This window comes from Crocodylus porosus, unplaced genomic scaffold (genome assembly GCF_001723895.1).
Source record: "Crocodylus porosus isolate Cpor-Errol unplaced genomic scaffold, CroPor_comp1, whole genome shotgun sequence".
Taxonomy (NCBI): Eukaryota; Metazoa; Chordata; order Crocodylia; family Crocodylidae; genus Crocodylus; species Crocodylus porosus.
The window spans coordinates 13,284,695-13,309,996 of record NW_017728917.1 but is presented as its reverse complement, the minus strand read 5'-3'; the positions used below and the strand labels follow the sequence as shown (position 1 = coordinate 13,309,996).

General features: G+C 45.9%; 1 protein-coding gene across 1 annotated transcript in view; it reads left to right on the top strand.

Annotated features, from left to right (window-relative positions):
• PTPRG (protein tyrosine phosphatase, receptor type G) overlaps window positions 1–25,302 on the top strand; it is a 350,734-nt gene that overhangs the window by 312,140 nt on the left and 13,292 nt on the right. The window contains exons 15-23 of the mRNA XM_019536996.1: window positions 9,909–10,000; window positions 18,411–18,507; window positions 19,766–19,848; window positions 20,089–20,223; window positions 20,475–20,609; window positions 21,085–21,257; window positions 22,310–22,445; window positions 22,793–22,939; window positions 24,616–24,709. Of these exons, the coding sequence (XP_019392541.1) occupies window positions 9,909–10,000; window positions 18,411–18,507; window positions 19,766–19,848; window positions 20,089–20,223; window positions 20,475–20,609; window positions 21,085–21,257; window positions 22,310–22,445; window positions 22,793–22,939; window positions 24,616–24,709 (1,092 nt within the window). The remainder of the gene's footprint in view (window positions 1–9,908; window positions 10,001–18,410; window positions 18,508–19,765; window positions 19,849–20,088; window positions 20,224–20,474; window positions 20,610–21,084; window positions 21,258–22,309; window positions 22,446–22,792; window positions 22,940–24,615; window positions 24,710–25,302) is intronic.

Below are 25,302 nucleotides of genomic sequence, written 5' to 3'. Positions count from 1 at the left end.
AAATAAGGATGACAAACAAGAAACCCCAAAACTTTTGCAGCTGCAGCAGTGGCGTAGCCCTTGCAGCACCCGCCTTGTATGGTAGTATTCAGTCTTGTTGACACAAGTAAAACGTACGCTATGTTATAACGAGTTTAGTTGCACAAAGGGGGATCTGACTTGCTGTGGCAGGATGACATGTTTTTCCTCTGTTCCCTTCGCCTGTTCCATAATTTTGGTTTGACAGCTCGAGGCTTCAGACTGCAGTTATTAAATTAATTTTAACAAAGACTTTCAAAGACTGTCTCTAACAGTCTAGGAAAAGAGACACTGAAGAAATACCCTCATTAGGAAAGGGAAAGCATCTAGTTAAATTTTTCGTAATTGCATTCATAATTGTATGTCTAACCTTCAAGGGTGACAATTTTAAACACACCTGAGGGAGTTAACGTGAAACGTTAGCTATTCTCTCCTTATGTGAAATGTTCGGTGATTTGTACCATGCTGTCGATAGTAGTCTGAGTCCTGTCTCTGTAGAAACAAAAAGTTACTGTCATCCTCTGTCCTTATCTGTAGAACATGCAATGGAAGAAAAATATAGAGACCCAGATACTTTTGTTAATAAGGACCCACTGTCCCCCTCTTCCTCCTTGGCGGTGCATAGGGGCGAGATGTTTCCATCCCAGGTCCACTGTGATGGGTGTGCAGGAGCTTTGTGCCACTGCCTTGTCTCCCATTATAGGAAACATCAGTGCTGCAAGTCATAATATCTTTTCTTAGCTATCAAATCTACTGATCACTGCCCTGCCTTTGCCAAACCTCGCATGTGATGCCTCCTTGGAAATTACTAGAAGGGGCTTGGGTTTGTATCTGACTGGTCTGTGCAAAGCCCTGTCTAAACTAGGTGGATCATATTTTGCTCTCCTTACCCTTCACTTTCAGCTCCTGATCCACCTGGTTTAGACCCACAATCTTTGGCCTTTCTTATTGAAATGCCTGCGTGCAGAGAGACCGGCTGATTGGGTGCTAGGTGGATGATGGGGACAGAGCTCACTGAGTTAAGCTTGACCCGCTGGGTTTCTGGTGTTGATAATACTGGTAATAGGAATAATGGGAACTATAACAGCAACTGCTTGCACTTTACATCCAGCTGAGGATCTCAAAGCACTCTTCCCACAAGGTTAGGTTAACACTCCATGAATAAGGGGTATGATGCGGCTTTTAAAAAAGGGTAAATTGAGACCCATGCTGACTAGATGACATGCCCAAGGCCACAGAGTTGGTCAGTGGCTGAGCTTCATGCCAGTTCGGTGCCTCATGCACTCAAGATTGCCCTGCCTTTCCTACTGCAAGATAGCAGTGTGGCATGAAAAGGTTGTTTAGTCGGTCAGAGTGGTCCAGAGGCCTGCTCCCTTTCCCCATCCCCTGGCTAACCAACTCCTTCATCCTGAACCGCAGCCCCCACGTGGCAATCCTGCTGAAGGATTTTAGAAAGGGTAAATGGCAAAATACCCCTTCAGTTCCCACATCATGCTGATGAAATGATGCTGTTTTTGAACTTCCCTTCTGGAAGCTGCGAGAAAATCTGACTTGCCATATTGATCCTGAAAGTAAAAGAGAAAGGATGCTTTAAATGAAAGTGAGCTCTTCAAGCTAACCTTTTTAGGTTGTGATACCCCAGGCAGTACCTTAAAAGATATTTAAATAGGTCCCCATGGAGCTATGTGACTGTTTCCTTGGATGGAGTGGACCAAATTCCTCTCCCAGCTACACGCACGGACTTGGCTACAGCAATTTAGCCCCGCTGCTTTAGAGGCGTGGAATAGCTTTGCCAGGACCCCACGTTTCCCCTGCTCCAAGACCTCTAAAATCCCCGGCAACCTCCTCGCATGCCAGCAGTAGCTCCTGCCTCATTACGGTGCATTACAGGTCCACGAGCAAGGAAATCATCGAAGAGAGGAGTGGCTTCTACCCTTTTTCTGCCTCGCTTCCCACTGCAGAAATGTACTTAATTATTGAGCGTGAAACCACATCACCCACAGGCATACACTTAGCTATGCAAATTTTGCCCTGAGACCGAATGCCCATATAATAATTCATAATTATCTGTACTGCTTGATCTAGAGACGCACAGGACAAAGGAGGTATCATTAGCTGAATCAGCCCCTGGCTATCGTGAGGGACGCATGAGCCTAAACGTGGCATCAGCCTCATTTACAAGCTTGCCCCGAGGGGCATTCCTCCCATGAGCAGTGGCAAATCTCTGACCTGCCATCTTGGTGCATGCAATTATTTCCCCAGCTTCTCTGTCTTCCTCTCCTCAGCTGCTTGATTTTGGATGGGTGTCTTTGCAAATGTGCAGTCATAAGTAAGCCACCTCTGCCTTCCCCTGCTTTCCCGCTGGGGCAGCATCTGGTGCAAGTTACGGCGCCTCCACGCCTCTCCCCTCCATCGGCAGGGTCCCAGCACTCACAGGAAGAGCTGATTTACCTACAGACTTGAGCTCTTCCTCCCCTAGGTGCAAGCCTCATGCTCTAGACGGGCATTTTCCTCGTATCACAAGACTGGATTTGCTGAAGGGCAGCAGAAGCAGAATTATCCCCGTGCATCGCAGATGGCGACGGCAGGCAGGGGGCAATGAGGAGGACAAGTGCAGACCCCTGAACCAGGAACGTCTGTTGCGTTGATGCTCCCCATCGCGTCGTCTTCAAGCAGAGCCCTCTCCTCCCCGGAAGGGGACTGATGTCCCAGAGATGCTTGGATTCCTTCCAGCACCGGCCTACCGCGACTCTGCCGGACGGGACAGATGAGGTGAGCCATACAGTAGACGCGTGGGGTTACCAAATCCGCTCTGTTGGGCATCGGAGTCCATCTCCTCCATGTTCAAAGAGAAAGTTGCTCTCTCCACCAGGCTCCCTGGCCAGACCAGCAACACTAGAGTATCAAGACGAACTGCATCTGGGAGCAGGACATCGCGAGCACCTGCCAGGATTACCTGCAGTCCTCTTGCACCCTTGGCACCAGGATGAGCGCACGATGGTCTTGGATAACTCCAGGAACTGCTTTTGTGTCTTGCCAAAGCACTGGGGATGGAAGTGGCTATGATCCCGGGGAAGCTCTGACAAGATGTTCAGCATCCCATAGCAAGGATTGCCCTCTCCATAAGCAAAGGCCAGCTTGAGTTGGGTGAATTAAAGTGCATCACGACACGGTATCAACACCATTAATGGGCAGGGAGTCCTGTCCTCCCAGCTCCTTAGTTTTGCTGGTGTTGAAGTTGAGCAAGAGCCCCCCCCAGAACAGTGAGCTGAAATAGCACAACCAGGGAGGGGGCAAAGCTTATTTATCTGTGTATTAGATGTATTTGCTGCCCTCCCTAAGAGCAGCTCAAAGCAGCTTACAGTAATAACCAGATAAAAATAAAGACAGATCAAAATAACAGGTAACAGAGCAAACTCGCGTTCCCTGGAGAGTTACTTCTCAGGGCTGCGGTGGAGGAGGTCTCAGACCAGGAGAAGCAGCTTTCACTCCTGGTATTTTCTAATCACAGGGAAGAGGAGGGGCCTTCGTCCCACCCTAGACCTGGGCAGACCCCGGGAATACAGGCACCACCTTGCATTTAGGACGGAAATGCTTCCCTTCACTGTACCACGGCTCCCAGCCGGAAGGACACGTCTCCGTTGTAATCTCTTCAGACCACTGGAAATGCCGGAGGGGTCGACTCAGTGACCCAGCCCTCCCTTCGCCCTGCAGGTTGTCTGCAGCACCGAGCAGTGTCCAGGCGTGTAACTCCACACGCACGCGGCTGCGTCCCCCAACAGAGAAGTGTGGGAGGACTCAAATCTTGCGCCATGTTTAGCCCTAGGGATCAACTCCTGAATCAGTTGATTACTCGTCATCCCCCTCCTGAAGCTTGAATCAGCATGAGGAGAGGAAGACACAGCGTAGCCTGGGTGCAGCTTCACAGCCGTGTGTGTAGTGTGTGTGCATGCATGCACACATGCACATATAAATATATAAGCATGGAGATATTCTTTCTATATCTGCATTTTATATACATGCGAAACAGTACTCATAATAGGTCTGAATAGGTTCAACAAATGCAACAATTTGGCTTAGGCTGGGAGGAAAAACCCAGTATGCTGTTTTCCAGCATTCAGGCTCAGCTCTCTAAACACTGGTATGAGTGCTTACCATTAAACTCATATATTGCCCCACTGATTTGAATGGGACTGCTCGCAGGCGTAGATCTTTAAGCCTGAGATGGCAGAATTGGGACCTTAGGATGGAAATATATGGGATTACTAGCAGTTGCTAGTTGTATCCCAGTTGTATCACTTAGCTACAAGAAGTAAAGTCATTTTTAGTGTGTAGGTAAATGGAAAGCTCAAATCATTTCATTCTGGGAGATGAAAATGAATACTTTGGGTTTGACCTCTCCTTTCTGCCTGAGAGAATGAATTGCTGTTTCATTTATAATGAATTACAACCCAATGTAGGAAACATGCATGTGGTTTTAAATTCCACATTAACGTGATTTTTGTAATTCATATCACTGCGATTGGCATATGACTAATGGCGCTGTATTAAAGTAATCTTGAAGCAAGTGAGATGAACGTAACTCTTGCGCCAGTGATTAGTGTCCAGGCGTGTACAATGCAAGTGATCCTCCCTATCCTGTGCCTCTCTGCTTTATCAGAAATCTGCCCTCTGACTATTACATCTGATTATAATGTATAGGTAATTATAATGCATGGGTAATAATAATCTGCTGCTAGCTGTTTTGTGCAGTTTTCCTACTGTACCCAAGCATCGAGGCTCTCATAAGCGTGAATGTTTTCATAATAAATCTTCTTGCCTGTATTCATGTTGAACTATAAGTTTCATGGAGGCAATGATAATAATTGGTAAACACTTCTAATTCAAGTAGTGTGCAAGTTAACAAGGAATTGTCTCTTGGCACTTGGCTCTGAGCAATTATAATTCATCTTAATAATTCTAAGGTCACTAACTTCAGCAGGGTGCCAACATTTAAAGGGCTTTCAGCATGTAGTTTAAACGCAGGGGATGACACCCGCTGTGTTGCCTTACTTTAATATTTATGCAGATATGACCTCTGTAGAAAAAAGATGAACCAATATCCTACCGGTATAAAAGCCATGTCTGCGATTTTATTTTCTCATAAGTGACTTGATATTGTTATTATGCAGTTAAAAGCAATCTGGCTTTCTTTTGTATTGCAAGAAGACATGATCAGTCAGAAAAATGCTTTTTCCCCCAGTGATGTGCTAACGCTTCTGTCACATTCTTGCTATAAATACGTCATTTAACAAATCGAGCCGTACTGTCCTTGAACAGAACATCCTCAACATGCGCTGGGATGAAACAAATTCCAGCAGAGATTTTTTTCTTTTGCTGAGATTTTTTTTTTTACATTTTCACAAAGGCAATGCGGGGAGCAGATAGAAGAAGGCGTACCCAGGGAAGCACTGCGCTGGGCGGCCACACCAGGCAGTGGGAATCCTTTTAAAGTTTTTGTTTAACCCAAGGTGTTTTTCATTATTTAGGGAATGCAAAGCAGAAAATTAAGACAGAGCATCTCAGCATCCTGGTGAGCAGCTTAGCACTGTGCAATTAATGTCTATTGATCATGATGAAATGAGGAGTGAGAAGGAGGGAGGGTGAGAGGAACGTCAGGAAAGCAGTACGAGATGGAAAGGGAAAGCAAGCAGGAGAGGAGGAGTTTGTGTGGCCTTGCAAAACGTGTAGGGAGCACATTGCTGATCTGTTCTTTGTTGCAAACCTCCCCGTTTTACTCCTGACCCAAAAAAGTCCGTCCCAATTTGGCAATACTAAGCCCGCTGGGGAGCAGCAAATGAATCCAGCATCTCCTTGTGTGGAAGTGTCCCTCCGGTAGGACAGTCTCTTTTCCTTTCAAGCCCGGCCCCGATAGCTTCAGAGGAAGCATCAGAGCAGCTTTGTTAAGGACAGTGAAGAGGGAAAAAATGTTCCTGATGACTTTGCTAATTATGGAGACTTTAAACATGAGCTGACACCAGCTTTATTGCTTTTACTACCCTGGGCACATGCTGGCTCCTGCAGGAATACACGACGTGTGCTATGCCGGCCATCGCGTGCCAGCTTCTAGAAAGCGGGGTGAGACATGGCAGGTTTTGTCTGTGCTTATGTATGTAGTTGAAGTGCCAGCGAATGCCTTTTCTCAGGTGGCATCAGCAATGCAGCCTCTCTTCCCGCAAGCACGTGGGTCCCATTTTGCCCTCTCCGGTTCGTTCTGCGCAGTGGTTGCAGTGGGTCTCATCCGTGCCGCATACGGCACATGGCGCTGTCTTCCCGTGGCGCCTTTGCAGCAGTCGGAGATCCCACAGCCAAGGAGCAGTGGGCCCATTGAGGTTCAGATTTGAATATCCAACGCAAATAACACATTGCCCTTTCGCTAGACCTCTGGAGCCCCTTCTAGTCATTAATAGCTACCTCTGCCCACTTACGTGTGCTTTACTAAAATTCACGTTGAAAATGTTCCCATTTTGCTGAATCCTGACTGAGGTTAACCCACACAAGTTCTCCATGCAGCGTTGTATCTGCAGGCTAGAGAGATGGGTTATCTGCCGTTTGCTGTAAAGACACGTGTTTTCCTTTTGAATAATCCTCTTGTAGGAAGTTAGCATTATGCTGACACTAACAAATGCCAGTCTGCTTTTAAGCTGGAAAAAAGTAAGTGGTGCAAAAGGGAATAGGCACTGAACCGCTATTAGGGCTCCTAATTAGCCATTATAGGACTCCATTAATCTCTTGAGTTGACTAAAAGAGTTACGGTCGCTGAAGCCCGTTCGTGTTGAGATGGAAGGGAGCTTTAACAAAGCCCATGGGCCCAAGATACCTGCAAAAAGCAGGTTCCCTGGACCCACGTCAATTTGCATTTTGTGTTGGAGAGAGTTAAGCAAAGATACTTCTGAGACAGATATCTTCCGAGCAAATGCTATCAAAGAGCGGTGTACCGCTAGCATGCATTTCAGCACAGATCTCCGAAGCCAGTAATAGCTAGATGTGAACCAGAAGAGTTCACACTGCTGTATGGAGTTTACAGTGGGCAAAATGCGAAGCCAAATTACCCTAACACGTCCCTTTTTGGGGGTTCAAGAGAACCAGACATCAGGGATACTTTCCACGCACCCCAGGATGGAAAGCCTCCCCACACCAGGACTCCCAACCCCTACCAGATCCCAGCCGCCTCCATCTGAACCATCCGCTCTTTCCTGTGACCCTCAGGGAGGACGAAGATGAGCTTCTTGCCTGGGCAGCACCAAGGGTCAGCGTTCAGTTGGACCGCATTGTCCAGATTTTAAAATGACTCAAGGCAGAGATGGTTTGACTACGTGCTGGATCAGTGGCACAGAAGACTCAAGTCCTCATCCCATGCCAGGTCCAGCCCCCTTTATGCATAAACCCCTTGACTGAAAAAAAAACCCAGCTCTTTAATTGCATTTAATGAAGTTCCTAACCTTCATGGTCATGCCGTTACTTTTCCAAAGGGGAAGGAAAAGCCTCTCCTCCCGCGCTGTGTCCTGAGTCTGCTGGCAGCCTTGCACAGCAGCTCTGAAGAGGTGAAGTCCCCCTCCCCAAAGAGCCTCATTGTGAGGTTTACTCATTTACATGCCAGCAGAATTAACTAGTTCATTGCTGCCCATTTATCAAATGGGATGGGGAACTGTGTTGGGCTGGGAGGAATTGGGAATTGCTGGAGAAGAGATCATGCAGAGGGAACTGAGGAGAGATGCCAAGAGGGAAGAGTGGGGGAGAGAGGGGAAAGTAGGAAACGAAGAAAACCCAGGAGTAGGCTTGGCGGTGGCTATGAAGGTGAGTGGATAGTGTCATGGGCTGGTTAACAGCTTAAGTGCTACGCAGGCTGCCCTTGACCTTTTTCCTTGAGAAAGTGAGGGATCGAAGGGATTGCTGTCCTCAATGATGTCTTGCCCTGCAGCCCGTCACTAAAAATGGAAATGTGCCTTCTGCAAAATTAAGCTTGGTCCGAGGAGTCCCGGGCTGCGCTGCATGACTACTACTGCTGCCACTAGGATTTTTGCTATATTGAGTGAAATTCTTCATGCAGTAAAGGTTATTTTCAAGGAAACTTAAGATGTACCGTTTACTTGGTGGGAGAGGAAGCAGTACTGCCTTTGGCACTGCTGTTCCTTCAGACCATGAATTCAAAGGTCTTGGCTGCAAAACCCGTGTATGTTAACGTAGTCGAGTATTATACAGAATTAATATTTAAGTGTTATAAATCACCAGCTCTTCTGTAGTGCATGGCTTGCTTACTAGAATGATAATACACTTGTTAAATCTTTTAAATGGCTTAACGCTATTCAATAAATGTGCACATTGCTAATTAAAGCAACATTACCACGAGAGGTGATCAGATTACACATATTTCTTAAACAATTGCCTCTTGTAAATTAAACAGAAGAAAGATGGTATGTTCCTGTAAGACTGATTCAAGTTTGAAAATGTCAATAGATGCAAAAAGCCACCCCAGAGCCTTACTCAATAAAATGCAAGTAGAGAAGTAATGACATGGTCAATAGTAACTGCCATCACCCATAGAGAAATCAGATTGCCAAGCCTAGATCTATAAAACTCTTGCCAAAGTAGAACCTCATTTACACATACAGATCTTCATATCCTTTGCGAAGAAAAGCATATGTGACAGCTGAGAGGTTTCAGTTTGCCAAAGATCTTTCACTCTGAATACAGTAAATGTCACATCTGTTTATTTATGGTTAAATTTTGCTAACTATCTGTAGAAATATTTGGATTTTTCCTGTAGTGATGGAGATGTTTTAAAAGCGAGAGAATCCAGACTGTAATGCAGCTGCAGCACAAAACCATATGGGCGCTAAAGGGAGGAAAGATGCATCACAAAATTACTTGAAGTAAACATAAACCACATGTAATCCTCAGAAGGATATTAGATAGAATACATAAATGCCTGGATATTGCTATGAAAGGATGCAATCAGGCAGTAAGTTATTGCACATGCCCAAAATAATCACACTTGCATAGCGTTTTACATTTTCCAAATGCCATACTGCAAACATTATCTAATTTATCCAGGAAAGCTGAATGATTTCAGCAACTGAAGTGGGGATGTAGCAACGTTTAGATCCTGCTTTGGAAAACTACGCAGGTGATGACTACGCGTCCACATTTTACCCAGATTCATCCCACTTGTTTCACAGAGTCCCAGGAACTTCTTTTGGGTCACCTGAAAAGCCCTGGGTTTTCTTTTAAACCATTAACATCTTTGACTTTGTTACAGCTTCTTTACAAGATGTTTCTATGTGATTTATGGGCATCCTGGGAATATGTCAATCAGGAGCAAGCGGTCCAGTGGAACGAACATTCAATATAATGAACAGGAGTGGCTGGAAGACTGTGTACTTTTGTCTGTCTTTCTGACTGGCCTTAAATCTTACAACAGGGAACAACATTTTTTAAAACAAATCTCATCTGAGATTAGCAGCAATTACTTGTCCACTATATTGTTTTAAATATCCTTTATACTTTTTATTTTACTTTAAAATAAAAAGTAGAATTGCACTGAGGATTAGCTTTCCAAAAATGCATCATAGGGAACCAACTACCGATTCGCATGATTTACATTGGCAGTATCTAGCTTTGCATACGTAATATAAGGAATTAGACATCTGTTAGGGTTCGTGTAACTATGCACAGTATAAACTCTTCCTTTGGGTAATTCAGATACAAATGGTGTTGGGGCCCTAGTGCAAACCTGAATTTGTAGATGGTAACATGGATCTCGGTCTCAGATATGAAAAAGATCAGAGTGACTGGTGGCAGGAGGAATAAAACATTTCCTAGCAACTCTGAATGTGTTTCTCTTCCTACAGATGACATGGAAGCCATTCCTGTCAAACAGTTTGTTAAACATATCAGTGAACTGTATTCAAATAACCAGCATGGATTCTCAGAAGACTTTGAGGTATGTTCCCTTATCTTTTAATGAAGTAGCCTGTTCCTGCCACAGCTGAACATGTTGTGTACTCCTAGCAAAGGACAATGTCATACCGATATGAGGCCACTGTGAAAACAGCAAGTCTGCTTCTGCACCCTATCAGATGAAGTATTTCCAGCAGAGAGCACCAAGTTTTAAGGCCGTTCATATACCAAGTGCTGGTGAGACCTCATCTGGAAGAGTCCTTCCTGGTCACCTGGTTTTCAGGAAGGGGAAAGCTGCAGTGTGAGCAAGGGTTGCAGACTGGCCCTCCACGTGAAATGTCACATGTGGCGCTTTGTCATTTATCACTCTTGGGCCACTTCCCAAAGCTTCCATCCATTAGTCCTTTGAATTACTACTATTGGTTGCTTACTAGGAAACGTTCCCATTGCCATCGCTGGGATTTTTGTCCAAATAACACCTGAACAAGGTGCTTAGTCCGCGGTATTTATATCACACAAAGGTTTTAAGAGCTGCCTCTTGCTACAGACAACTCGGAGTGTCTAGGCTGAATCCCAATCTCTGTTGCCCCCTTGCAAAACTGTTGCAAGTCCTCCAGCGTGGGAGTAAGACCAAAATTCAATCCCTCTGGGCTATAGGAAGGCCCAGTGAGCTACACAAGGCACTTCTGCACTACCAAGAAACAAGTTTGAGAAGTTTAATGTACCAATGGCATCGCTCTGGTAATCCTTCCACACCGCATCCTGGATGAGATGATTTCAGCTAGGAAGGCTGGTAAATAGCATGCAGCTGTGGTGGTGTTTCAGTGGAGGGCCAAAGAGGACCCATATTCTTCAATATATGGCTGTTTTAAAAAAGAAATATGGGTACATGAGTTATAAAGGCCGATGTATTTACACACATAACAGTGAAACAAAACTGGTGGGCTAATATCTAAAGCCACTTTGCTTAATGGAATAAAGACATGACTAGATGCAGGTATTGTCTTTAATGGTCCCATTAAAAACCATTTACTGCTGTTTGGTTACAGTCTGTCTGAGTGGCTGCATTGCCTGATGCCCAAAAACTATTGTGTAAGTCATAAACATTTTGTATTCATGAGGATAGCAAATGTGTGAGGTGTTAAAGTGATTTAGTTCAATTGACTGCTGGCTGGATGACTGAGCAGGAATATTGAGGCATTTAACAATGTTGATGGTATTCAGGACAAACATTTATCCTCCAGAGGGTAGAATTTGATCAGGATGATCAAATGTGACTCGGTCTTCTCAATTATGTATGAATTGAGACCCCAGTGCTATTCATCACAGCTGGTTTGGACACCATTTAATTATTCAAAATAATCAGCTACACATCTGTAAACTTGGCCTGACTTAAAGCAGGCTTTGCTTCAGCTGCCTCAAAATCATTGCTATTAACAAATGTTGGACATCTCCGCCCGTAGCTTTCAACAGAGGGAAATACAGCTCTAATAGCCTTTTTCTTCCCTTCATGCTACAACTGCTCTCTGTGACTGCTGCTCCGTGATAGCTTGTCAGGAGAGATTGCTTTAGCCAATTAGTCCTGTTCTCAGGAGTTCACCAGCTCTGATGAAGGGAAGCGGCCTTTTATAACTGTACTGCACAGCGAGCAGATCCTGCTCTTTCTGCCAGCGCAAGACTCAGCGTAACTCCTTGAAGCCACTGTGGTTATTCCCATTTTATTTCGGTGCAAACGAGGCCCGAATTTGGTCCTTAGGTTTTTTTAAAAAACAAATAAAAAAGAAATCTCCTCCTGGGAGAAGAGGCTGCAACTAGAAAGATTGCTGCCTTGAGAAGAAGATACGTATACATATACATAAATACACAGATGCATACACACATAGACAGATATATGCATGTATATGAGGGATGGCCCCTTCCTGCAATGGCTTATATTCCCTTTGGTGGCACATGCATGGATAGGATTCTCCTCTCCCTTGTACCAGGGTCACCTCAAAGGACTCCCAAAGTCGTCTGTGTTGTAACGGGGACCGGGACCGGGACCTAGGTGGATCCATTAAGACCATGGGGTGACATTTCTGCAGCACCTAAGTGGGTTAGAAATGTGTGTCCATTTTTTTTCCCCAAAAGAGCCTGAGATGACCTCCGTGCCGCAAGCTCGCTCTCGAGCTGTGCGGCTGAAAGGCAGAGCAGCTCACGCTCATTCAGGCCTTTGGTCACTTTTGAGAGGGAGACTGATGCTCTTAAGTCACTTAGCCAAAAGTATTGTCTGTCTGTATAAAGTTCAGTCGCATGAGAGAAAATAGGAGCCTAGCTGCTGAAAGGGAGGGTATTCTTCTCTTCCCTCGGGGGACTTTGGACCATAAGACAGACAGCATCCAAAAAGTAGCTGTAAAGTTTCCGTAGCAGTCAGCTCTGTGAAAGAAGCTGAAAGGGAGATGAATATGTTAGGAACAAATGCAATCTGCCCTTAGCAAAAGGCATATATTCTCTTGGTTTGCTTCTCTTTTCTTTCCTGTGTTTTTGGAAGCCTGCCTTGAGTTTTACGGGGAATTTCATTGTAAGAGCATGCTTTTGGAAGCAAATGGTCTGAATACTCAAAACTGCTTCCCCCTCTCCCTCTTAAAGGCAGAGGTAGAGTTAAATATTTTCCAAATGTGCTAAGGAAGCCTTTTATGTGACAGAGAAAAGGTCTCTAAACTCGCAGATCTTTCTATGGAAGGTAGATCCAAAATGCATCTGTATTCCCATCAGGGTGTCATGCTGCCAGAAGACCGCTTTATCATGCAGTTTACTAGTCTTTCTTATACACACAGAATAGTTAAGGATGCCCCTGAGCACACTGAATTTATGACTTCTGATAGCAGTGGAAGTGTTAAGCCTGGTTGGCCCAGGGCCGTGCACTGTCGCATGTTGTCAGTCTTAGGGGCGCAGGAGGCGAGAGGACCCCTGTGATGCTGCTAGACGCGAGGGCATCTCTGTTGCAGCATAGACTGAAATCCTGCATTGTTGAGCTGGAAAGCTTAATGCTGGGGAGTGGTTATTTTAAATTGAACAAGTAGAATTTGAAGGTAACCGTACTCGAGGGAGACCCGCTTGCCTGTGCTTCCTACTGCTAATTGTTCGTCTGATGGTCCCACCCTCACACTTCAGTCCAGGTGAGGTCCCTGCCCCTCAGACCTTAATGTCTCATGGGGGGCAAGCCATGGGAGGGAAGAGTTACAAGGAGGATGGGAGTGATGGGAATGAAATGAGTAGGCCGGCTGTGTGCATGGAGTAACGCTTCGGTGTCTCTGGATGTGTCCGTGCAGGGCAGCTCCTTGCAGAGGGATCTGCTTACACGTCTGTGTTTGCTAGAGGTGTCAACCCCCCCGTGCAGTGCATGGAGCTGGTACAGGGGCACGCGCCGCATGTGGTGTCCCCCAGCCTGGCCTGGGCTCAGTCTGCTCGGGCCCACAGCCTGGCCCAGTCACCCTCATCCAGCTTGTGGGGTGGGATGAGTTTGACACCCCTGGTGTACACAGCCCCTTGGGTCCCAAAGCCAGCATAGCTGGCTCAGCATATCAGTCCGCCTGGCACAACTAGCCCTGCTGAGAGGCTGCGCTCACAGCCATGCTGCTCCTGGGTCTGGCGTGAGCTCGCAGGCTGCTGTCCTACCCCGACCCTAGCCATCCCCGAGCAGCGTGGCCAGCCCTTCCAGCAGTGCTCATTGTCAGAAGAAGTGACGTTCAATATGAAGCCGACATGGGAGGCAAAGGACAAGGTGGCCTTTGGCATGTTACATGCCTGGTGCTGTTGACCATGGGCCAGCAAAGGCTGGGGACCTCTGCCCTCCGGTTGTACTTATTGTTAAAATTGCCTGTCCCCTAGCTTTGTGCAGTGCTAGGGTAGCCTGTTCAGTTTGCTCTCCCCTCTTCCATGTATTGCGTGCCCCGAGCTCTCCCCTTCACCTTGTGTTGCTAAAGGATTGATGCCCACACAAGACTCTATGCCGTTCCTGTGCAAGGTCCTTGCAAGCCGCCGGGTCTATAGCAGTGTGTCCTCGGAGCATGTCCCTTGGGCCAGCAGGACCGTGGGCAAGGACGACCAAAAGTTGGCTCAGGAGATTACCATGATTGATGGCATGGGATGAAAAAGATCTTTGTCATGAACAAATTTGCTGTCTTAGTGGTGGACAACCCCACATAATTTCCCAGTGTACCTCCTGAACTAGCTTCCTTTGCACCTTCAGAAAAAGGTCTTCTGAACGTGCCACCTCAACCACCTCCTGGAAGGAGAGGGGCCCGCATAAGCAAAGCCAACAGGCTGCCTGCTGAGCCAGCCGCTTCTAGCTCATTAGTTCGTATTACCAGACATGTAGCGGTTTGATTTTACACTTTTAAGTTTAGTGAAAATTCTTTGAAGTTTATCAAACTAATCTGTAACTTGCTTCAGGAAGGCAATGAAAATGGATCATTAAACTTGGGTGTATCAAATCCCAATTAGCATTAGCATGGACAATATAATTAAAAGCTAAATTAGCCATAATAGCATGGAATATAACATTTCTTGCAGTAACTAAAGGTCGATTGAAACCGTGTACTTTGGGTTCTCAAGTGGTCAATGAGGAGTTGAAAAGGACAAAATTAGAGGATGTGCCTGTTCGTCTTCAGAGAGTAACGTGCTCAGTGTAAAGCACACTGGCTAGTTAGCTAGTCTGCAATTAAATTCAGCAAAAGAAATGAAGTGGTCTAGACGCCTCCTTCCGCAGCGACCCACCATCGGCTGTTCCAGATAAAACCTGAAATTCTCACGCTGGATGCGAACCCGGTCATTGGTCTTTGCCCAGGTCACATCGGGAGGGACCTGGCCTCATGCTGGCGTTCTCTGGCCAAAAGCAAAGGCAAAAATACGGGTTAAAACCTGCAGAGCAGGATCTACCTAAGACGTAGCAACATCACGGGATAAAAACAGATGAGTTTACGTTCAACTCTTCCCAGGACTCCTACCAGTTCCTGACCCCCCAGCCAGTCTGACACCCACCTTTCTCCCCTGCTACTCTCGCCTTCTCTACCTGCCAGGCATCCTGTAGGAAGTTGGCCATCTAAGGGAGCCTATGGAAAACCACTTAGCAATAACTCGTTATTTGCCTTATAGGGCTGGTTGATTGTCTGATCCCTTTGCTGTGGTATTTTTCTGAGACTGGGAGCTCTTCGAGGCAGGGAGTCAGCTCTAGTTTTATGTATGGAGACCATCTCACACCTTGTGAACATTACCTCGATGCAGACACCTTACCCACCCCTCCAGTGTCACTGAAGTCAGCTTAGGAAGACCTGGTGCCTGGACAGTGGTTTCCAGCATAGTGGAAATTATCTAGTACATCTAGAAGACTCCTCTAGTACATCATTTCCAGAACCCCTGGGGGGTGGCCTGTGTCAAATAGTGAAGGATGCTTGGATCCACACCATGTTCATCCCTTCAGCTGACCCCCCTAGGGCCAAGTAGGCCAAAGCTTTTCCTAAGGCTTAAGCCAAACTTCCCTTGTTGCAGCTGAAGCCTGTTACTTGCCCTGTTTCCAGCTGACACAGGCTTCAACTAAGGGCAGAGGACCTTTTTTTTTTTTTTTTTTTGAACATTTTGAGTATTCAAGGATACTAGAAATCCCTTGGAAATATAGTAGGGTTGTAGTGTTATTGCAGACGTAACGGTGCGGGAAAGGCATGGGAGACTCTTCTTTTGTGATGTCTTTTATTGGACCAACCGTATAGTTGGGAGAGATATTGGCCAAGTTTTCCAGCATAAAGTGCCTTGCCTGTTGGGTTGAGAAGAGACTTTTCCAAAGCATCGGCTCTTGCTGTGTCTGACCTCTTATTCCAGGGCCACGTTTTTTCTCCCCCATCATTTTATGTCTAATCTCACCTTCTATTAACTTTTTATTGGCCAGCCAGGAAAACTGAGAACACAGTCAACATCCACTTAAAAAGGTTAATTAAAAACATAACCGTACCCTTATGGAAAAATCCTATAGAATTTAATAGAAAGTGATGCATTGACTATGTAGTATTTAAGCCATTTTAGATCCTTTGCAAGGATGTAATTCTCTATTAAATTAGATGCTCTTTGGAGTATTCTCCAAAAAGCTCTTATTGGACTTGCCTATATTCAGCTGTAGGAGTTTGCCATAAATAATTGAACATGCATAGCCATTCCAAAAAGTTAAATAAATAAATAAATAAAAATGACGTAAACATGTAGGAATAGAAAATTTTGTACTTAAAAAAAAAAACCAAACAAAAATGCAAGCAGTTTTCCATTTGTGGCTTAGACTGAGCTAATATTGCTTGTGGTTTAATCCATGCTCCAAAGCGGAGTGTGTTCTGTGGCCTGTTGGAGCTGCCAGGCGGTGTTAAACAAAGCACCGAAATTAAGGTGAAAAATGTTTTGCGTTTCCCTGATAGAAACGGGATTCTGTTCATTTAGGCCAGCAAAGGGTTTTGTCTCGTTCATCTTTGTCATAGTTCAGCTCATCTCCTTTGCCTGCAGTGTCTTCCTCCCTTTCAAAGAGAGAGGAAGAGGCAACTGTTCGCTAGGGAATGCCCAGTGAATATAAAAGCCACAGACTGTACTTGGTTTTGGTGTACTTTGCACTTTTTAAATGTAAATGTGGTGGAAAATATCAAAATTGCTATGCAACTCCTTTGCGAAATGTCTGCATAATGCTGAACTCTGTTACATCTGCTGTTTGTATAGCATTTCTCTTGATAATTTTCTCTGTCACTTAGCTCTTGATCTTTGTAGCAGCTGTGTTCTGCTAATGACTTCCCTTATTAGGCAGGTTCTGTACTGTTATTTTTGAAGCCTACAGTACAAAGTAATTTGGCACTTCCCTTCCCTAGCTGTGAGGAAATCTAGGTTATAAAATGTGACTTCTTGAACCCGCTAAATAGCTTCTCCTACAAATGTTTAAACAAGCCCGCATCAGTGTATTTTCAAAAAGTGGTTCCAGTGTAATGGAATAATAGTAGTGTTCATGCTAAGGATGAAGAAGGTAAGTAGATGTAAGAAGGATATTTTGAAAGGGGCATTGTTGGTGGGCTTACAGGTTAAAATAGCTCCCCAGATGAATAGAGGACGTGTTTGACTAGTTAAGTCCACAAAACGTGCTCAGAAACTCTGTAGGTGTTTAAGTAAATCTGGTTGTAGGTCAATCGTTGGGATCCCCATGCTGTGGGGAGAAGACGTCCCGCTCTGGGATTTTCACGGCTGCGTGCTGATATGGTTTGTTACCCATCTTGGAGTATGCCAGGATCTGAAAGCCAGTGGGACCTGCCCCCCTGTCCTATTTAGACATCCTTGTAGAAGTCACTGGGCACCTGTCTGCCTCGTTAGATGCTTAAACGCCTCTGCAGCTCCACCCCTGAGGAGATGTCCCTGCTGCACATGAAAAAAATTGCATTTTTCTTCCAAAATCTGGAAATCTTTTGCTCTTCTGGTGTTAGGTGGTCATCAGACACTGTCTGTCTCCCCCACAGATCTATTTCATTCATATTGTATGAAAATGCCAGTGCCACAAATAGGTGCAGAGGCCAGCTGGTCCCGATGTTGGCTGGAAAACCACACATGAGAACCATTTCCATAATGCACCGTTGGCGCACACTCCTTTCTTCCGACCAAGGGGCAGAAAGTGTTGCACTGTAGGTAGCGGAGTCCTGTCCAAGCACCCAAGAGTGGAAGTTATTGTAGAGCAAACTTGCTATCATAGGGCACGTCTACATGAGACACTTATGCACATTGGCCTCATAATACCCTGCAGTAGCGTGTCACGGCACAATCTGTGCTAATAGCCCACTGAGCAGTGTTATTAGGCTAATGCACAGTAAGCATCACTAAATAACCGTGTGCTGGTGCTAATGCTCAGTAACTTTAGGTACTGCGCATTTACTTAGTACTTTATTAAGGAAGTATTATACTAAATGCACATTAATGAATGTGTAAACGCTCCCATAGAAAAGTAAGGCTGGAAGGAACCTCAAGAGATCATCTAGTCCAACCGGGGATCAAACTTGTGACCTTGATGAGCTGCTGAGCTATCCGGCTGCTCCTTGTAGGAGGGAACAACACCCACAAGGAGCAGCAGTGCCACTTGGAGCTGAAATCTCTTTAAAAAAAGCCAACGTTTTCTGTGGTGAGTGGGGGCAGAAGAAGAGCCCATATTGTGTGTTACATAGACTTTCCACTGCCCCTCTCCAAAGCGTGACCTTCACCCATCACGGAGGCTCAGTTCTGTAATCGAAGTCTGGGAGTCCGCTAATGTCCCGGATTTAATTAGATGGGAACCTGCTGGCAGATTAAAAAAATAAATCAGACAATTAAAGTGTTGATGGTTAAGCCTGTTTTCAGGGAGCGGTTGTAAAACGGAAACAAACTGTGTTCTTGCTCTGATGTCTTTTCTGTTTGAATAATTTTATTAACAGGAAGTGCAGCGCTGTACGGCCGACATGAGCATCACGGCAGAACATTCCAATCACCCCGATAACAAGCACAAGAACAGATACATCAACATTTTAGCATGTAAGCACTGGCAGTAAATCTAGCACATACATTGCGAGAGGCACTCACTTCAGAGGGGACCAGAGCGGGAGCGGGAAACCAGGTTGTTTGAAATGACTTAGGCCAGAGAAGGGCGGCCACTCAAGTTTGCCAGTGTGGCCGTGAATTCCTCTCCAATCAACTTGTCCAAAGTTTTTAAGTTGTGCGTTTCACTCTTTCCCATACGAAAATGTCAGTGCTTTGACGTCTGATAGGGTGAGGGCAGTGTACACAGGTAGCTGTCCTGTGTAAAGCCACGGAGCTGGGTAATTAGGATCGAATCACAGTCAGCACCGTGTGCGTTCATCTGGGGGAAGGTGACTTTGAGGAGGGGCAGAGTGTTTTATCAATCCATGAGCTTCCTTCCTACTTCCAAATGTGCTATGTCTGACATCCATGTCTGTCCAGTGGAGAACGTGACTGGGACAGACAGCAGCATACACAGTGCAGCGCAGGTGTGCTTTTGAGAACCGCTAACCCGAAGGCCATTTCAAGAGTCGGCCAGGCCATGGGAAGCAGAATAAGGCTGTCTGTAATCTTCTCTGATGCGGAACTGAGGCAGGATCCTAGCACTGCAGGCATTTTGAGCCAGCAATGTAAGGTTGCAACGTAAACCTGCTCTCAGGTCCAGCAAGTGCAGGAGCAGCAAGGCCAGCATGATTTTACTTGAATTATAGAGACAGTGTGAACAGCTGACTCACCTGTGCCAGGCTCACACCTTGGCAGAGATGTGAGCCTGGGTCCTGGGAGACAGTTCAATTCCTTGCTCCTTGGTGGTTCTTGTGCAGCCGTGAGCAAGTTGAGGGTCTCTGTGTCTGGCTCCCGCGGTGCATGGCATGGGCTAAAGGTGCCAGCCTGCTGCACAGGATGGGGTGCAGTGATTGCAGTGTGTAAAAATAGGAGGGAGAACCCCTTCTCAGAAGAAGCGTGAGATGGTCCAAACAGTGCCTTAATGAGATCCTCCTTCCCTTAGAAACACCTTCTGCTCCCAGCTTTCGAAAGGGACCTGTTGATTTAAAGAAATCACATTCTTTAAAAAAGAAATGAATCAGTGCAAAGCCTGAGAATCTGTTCCCGCAACCCCAGGGCAGGCTCCTGCACTTCCCCTTCACTCCAGTTTCTTGAGGGTGTTTGTAAAGGGAGTGACTCCCTCCCAGAAATGTGTTGGAAATAGGATGTTTTACCTGCCTTGTTGTGCGTTTTCTTCTTAGTACGCTTCTGCTGTGTGTTCTCCCCACAGATGATCACAGTAGAGTGAAGCTAAGGCCTTTACCGGGAAAAGACTCTAAGCACAGCGACTACATTAATGCTAATTATGTTGATGTAAGTTGTTTGAATGTTTTTTTTTCACCTCTTCTCTTCTTGTGAATCCTTTCATACAAGGGGAATATAACTGGTTATTGCTTCTGAAGTGTTTGTGTTTTGCAAGTCCCTGGCATGTCTGCTGCCAGCTCCTCAAATATTCAAAATGGGAAAGGCACCTTTCTTTGTTACTGTTAAATTATTAACATGTCTGCCGTGATATTGCTTTCATCTGACTTTGCATTATGCTTTTCTTTGAAGGGTTACAACAAAGCAAAAGCCTACATAGCCACCCAGGGACCCTTAAAGTCGACATTTGAAGATTTCTGGAGGATGATTTGGGAGCAAAATACTGGAATTATTGTCATGATCACAAACCTTGTGGAAAAAGGAAGGGTAAGGGAGCATCTTCACAGCTTCCCTTTGCTACTTAATATAGTGAATTAAGTACAATATCTGATGCTGTCTGCAGAGGCAGCATTTTTTTAAATGCTCAAATGCATGCTCAAGGCTGTACAGCCTGAAAAGTGCACAGTAGAGCTGTCCCTTCCTTTTTATTTTTCCACCTTTTCTAGTAAACAGTAGTTGGGTGGTTTTAAAACCCAAGCTCACCAACCCCTAACCCAGCACCCTCTCCCTTTCTTTAGAGGAAATGCGATCAGTACTGGCCCACCGAGAACAGCGAGGAGTACGGCAACATTATCGTCACGCTGAAGAGCACAAAAGTCCATGCCTGCTACACCGTCCGCCGCTTCACGGTCCGAAACGCCAAGATGAAAAAGGCAAGCGAGCCCTTTTCGTTCGCGGTCACTTATCGTGGGGCTTCTTGGGTGGGGGCAGTGTGCCGTGTGTGCCTGCAGGCCTGGCATGCTGTCTATACTGTTGTGGAGAAGCCTGGACCATTGCATACCTGATGAAAGGCTGTATCCGTAGTCTTTGTGCTGAAAGCGAGGAGCTGCACAGTGCTTCCCAGTCCCTGTAGCTGGTTGCTGTGACCCACGACCTCCCCACTGTATTCTCTCCTTGCCCAGCTGGAGAAGACCTGGAAAAGACTCTAAGCCCAGCAACTATATTAATGTTAATTAAATTGTTAGAATGGGTTTTTTCTCTTCTCTTATTGTGAATCCTTTCATCCTTTTCATACCTTAATCCTAACCCTTTTGGCCTCCCCGAGAAGCAGGTGTTTATCGTGCGTCTATGTGGCCACACTTCCCTGTCCTAACTTGTCCCTTCCTGTTGCGTGCGCTCTTTGCCCAGGGTCAGAAAGGCAACCCCAAGGGGCGGCAGAATGAGAGGACAGTCATCCAGTATCACTACACCCAGTGGCCTGACATGGGTGTGCCGGAGTACGCGCTGCCGGTGCTGACCTTTGTGAGGAGATCCTCTGCAGCCAGGACCCCAGAGATGGGGCCCGTGGTCGTGCACTGCAGGTACGGCGGGGCGCGCTCTACTTGTATGCAGCGTGCTGTGGCTGGAGAACCATCGGTGCCGGCGCAATACGTTGTTAGTTTGCAAATGGCGGCACATTTCGTTCCACACCCGTGCAGAGGGTCTGTGCAAAGCTCATGGCCTCCTTAAGCCCCTGGCTTGGAGGTGGGGCCGAGGCCTTGTGCCAGGCTCCAGCCCAGGGTGGGTTTAACATGCTGACAGGCAGTGGCAAGTGACATACGTGACCTCAGGTGACGGCCGTGTTGCAGTAGATGCGTATCAATGGCTTCCTAAAGCTGCAGCAGTAAGGAGCAGAACACAGTAACAGGCATCTTGGGCAACTGGCCGCACGTTCCAGCTGATGACTAGACTGAGACTCAGCTGAAACGGTTCACCGAGTTATTGGCGAACTGCCTCTTCACCCATCACCTGTGAACAGAAAGCAGTACGATTCATTCCTGTGAAGATTGGCTCCCCATTGCTGAATGTGGGGGAGCCTTTCATCAGTGGATGATGGACCTTAGCCCGTGTTGACCGTAGGGATCGTGTAGCCTGGGTTAGCATTGGCCACTGAATGCCACCTGCATTTGCTGGGGGCAGAGACTAAGGGTATGTCCACCTAAGGGATGGAGGGTGGGAGTGTGGCATGCAGGCACACACTTGTGTCAGTCTGACCTCAGGAGTAAGGGGACTGCAGCAATTAGGATGGGGCAGAGGGGGTTTCACCGCTGTCTTCACTGCTAGCACAGCGTGTGCCCCACGCACACTTTCATTTTGCTGTGGAAAGATGCAAAGAAAGAAGCCAATTAGCTGAGGAGAGAAAGGGAAATAAACACTTGGGAGAATTGTCATTAGAAGTGGTGGATGCAAGCATGTGTTGGATCAGAATTAATATCCTAAAATGTTCAAGAAACCATTTGGTTTAAGGACTTGAAGAAGCAGAAGTAATTGTGATGGACAGGAGTATTTAAGCTCAAGGATTTCTCCTTTGCCATTGTGAGCCCTGAATTTGGTAGAGGTGACTCATCCCGGTCTCTTCTCGTGTCTCCTGCAGCGCTGGTGTGGGCAGGACTGGCACCTACATTGTGATCGACAGCATGCTGCAGCAGATAAAAGACAAAAGCACAGTCAATGTCCTGGGCTTTCTGAAACACATCAGGACCCAGCGCAACTACCTCGTCCAGACAGAGGTAAAGATCGGGGAGATGCTGGATTTAAAGCTGTGTTCATTTTTATGGGGTAATCAAAAGCAAAATGGATTTTTCAGTTATTTTTCTGTACAAATGAAGTAAATCACCAGGCTTTTGGGGCGCTGGAACGTCTCTTTCCAAGATCAGAAGCTTGCAATGCAAGCTCAACTACCTCGGTTGTTTCTACTATACTCGGGAACGTGGATGCTGGTTTTGGCAGCATTTCTGTACTGGGTGTTTTGAAAAGGAGGTTGTAACCCTTTCCTGTGTATGCTGCAAACCTTCATTAACGGCTGCACCCTGTTTCACTTACCTTGCTCTGAAACTGCTTGCTGTTGCTTTTCTAGGAGCAGTACATTTTTATTCATGATGCCTTGTTGGAAGCCATCCTTGGGAAAGAAACGGAAGTGTCTGCAAATCAGCTCCACAGTTACGTTAACAGCATCCTCATACCTGGAATAGGAGGCAAGACACGACTAGAAAAACAGTTCAAGGTACAGGAGCTCCCAGAGTCGTCAGGAGCATTTTATTTACTCTGCTTTGGGAGTGTCTTTACTATTGTATCTCATAAGTAAAACTAGAGCCAAACCACTGGGTCAGCGCTGCCAAGCATGGAGGATTTAGTCTGAACAACCATAGGTGCATTGCTGTAAATCAGGGTTAAGTCTATGGAGTCAGACGGGTGGGACGTGAGAGTCAGGCACTGAAGGCAGCTTGAACCAACCCATGAATCTGAGCACTCCTGAAGTCTGATTAGCTTTTAGTGTAGATCATCATCACGCCTCGAACCCAGCTCTAGTGAAAGCTAGCAGAATGGGGGCCGTTAGCATAATGTAAAACCTCGGCACGGTCGGTATAGGATAAACACGTCTTCTGCGACTCAGGAAATAGTCTCGTTGCTAATAGTTGTCGCACCTGCTGCCTTTCCAGTAATAAACCATGGAATAGCATCCATTATGGCAAAAGAAACCGCTTTGCCTATTTCTCCCATTTTAGCATTAAAAGCTTCCTGGCATTTGAGATTTTTTGATTATTTTTTCTTTTTTACGAGTGTGTTTAAAATTATTTTGTGCGACTGTGTATCCTGGGAAGACTCTTGTGCAGAGTCTGCTTTTCCAGCACAGCTCACTCAGTCGTACACCAGCTAAGGACCCGAAAGTGTTAAATTACACCAGGTGCCAAACAATCCAGAAAATGAATGGGCCATTTTCTGAATTCACTTCTGAGAATCTCTGCATTTCTGCGGCATTCATGACACTCCAGATGCTTAAGTACCAAATTAAACAAGAAAAATATCGCAGTTGGAGAAGAAATTCAGCGCACAAATTTTCTTCTTTTTCTCTCTTTTTTTGGAAAAATCCAAATTCTAAACATGAGTCTCGCAGAGAAATCTTCCTGGTGGAGAGTTCAAAAGAAACCCCACCCCGTGTCTTACCAGCTTAAGTCTCAGTTTCCGAACTGACTTGAGACACGAAGGGCAGACTGCGTGTTCCCTTTGTGTACCAGAACAGCGATTTGTCTCCATGCGTAAGTCGCATTTTGGGGACTTTGGCATAGGTTGCAATGATATTATCCCTGCAGACATGTAAGCATGCACATGAAGACTGAGCATGCACCATCACCTACTCACTGGCCAGACACGTACGCATGCCCTTTGTGGACATGCAAATATATCCAAGTCCAGATCCATGCATCCATTTTATTCATTGACTTTTAAAGGAAAGGTTCAGTGACTTGCTTTCAAAAGGAGCACTGGAGAGGGGACTGGATAATACCTAACCTGTGGCCGGGTGATTAGAGAGCTGTTCTGGGCAGTGAGAGAGATGCTGGTTCAAAGCCCTTTGGGCGAAGGGGGCCTAGCCCTAACCCTTGGCTTCCTGGGTGAGTGCCTCAGTGTTGAACACCTAAGTTGCTCAGTCTTGAGCAAGAATCAGCTTTGAAAGGAAGGTCATTTTCATTGGATTCCAAAGCTGAAATCGGCAGAGACCTGACTGTTGAATGAACATATTTTATGATCACTGTTGCCATCCCCTGTACTTTAAACAAAAATTAACAATGCAATTTGTTCTTCTAGTGATGCGTCTTTCTAGGAGTTAGGAAAAAACCTTGCCTCTCGGTTCGGAGAGCCATGACGACTTAGTCAAACCAATTACTGCTTATTTTCTTTCAGCTGGTTACACAATGTAATGCAAAATATGTGGAATGCTTCAGTGCTCAGAAAGACTGCAACAAAGAGAAGAACAGGAACTCATCAGTTGTGCCGTGTAAGATCACATCTTCAGTTTGATTACTGCTTAGCAGAAGTTTTTGTATTGGGTTTTGCTAGCGTTATGCATGAAGGAGCCTGGCTGCTAGGAGGAGGAATGTTGTCTTTTTGTTTGGCCAACGCGATCTTGTCTTTTAAAATGATTTTGCTGAAATGGAGCAAAAGGGCCTGGTGACAGACGCTTTGTCCAAACACGGTGTTGATCAGGTTTTTTATCGATGAAACTTCCAACATTGGATTACCACATTTTCTTGCATAAAACACACACCTCCCCCCCCCCCAAAAAAAAAACAGCTGCTGGAAATTGGGAGTACAAATGTTATGCAAGTGAGTACAGCTAGAGCCATTTCTGCTGCTTCCCAGGCAAAAGCTAATAGAAATTTGGCATGGGGTCCCATAGGACAGCAGGCTCAGCTCCCCAGCTGCTGCAACGTAGCTACTTCATATAAGGAAAGACCTTTTTTTTTTCATTCAGCCTTTCAAAAACAAGGTGCGTCTCTTATTCTGGGGCATGTTGTCTGCAAAGAAATGCAGTCTTAGAACTGTACGTTCAGAGGAGGTTGTGCCATGTGGTTGAAGATGCTTGTTTTG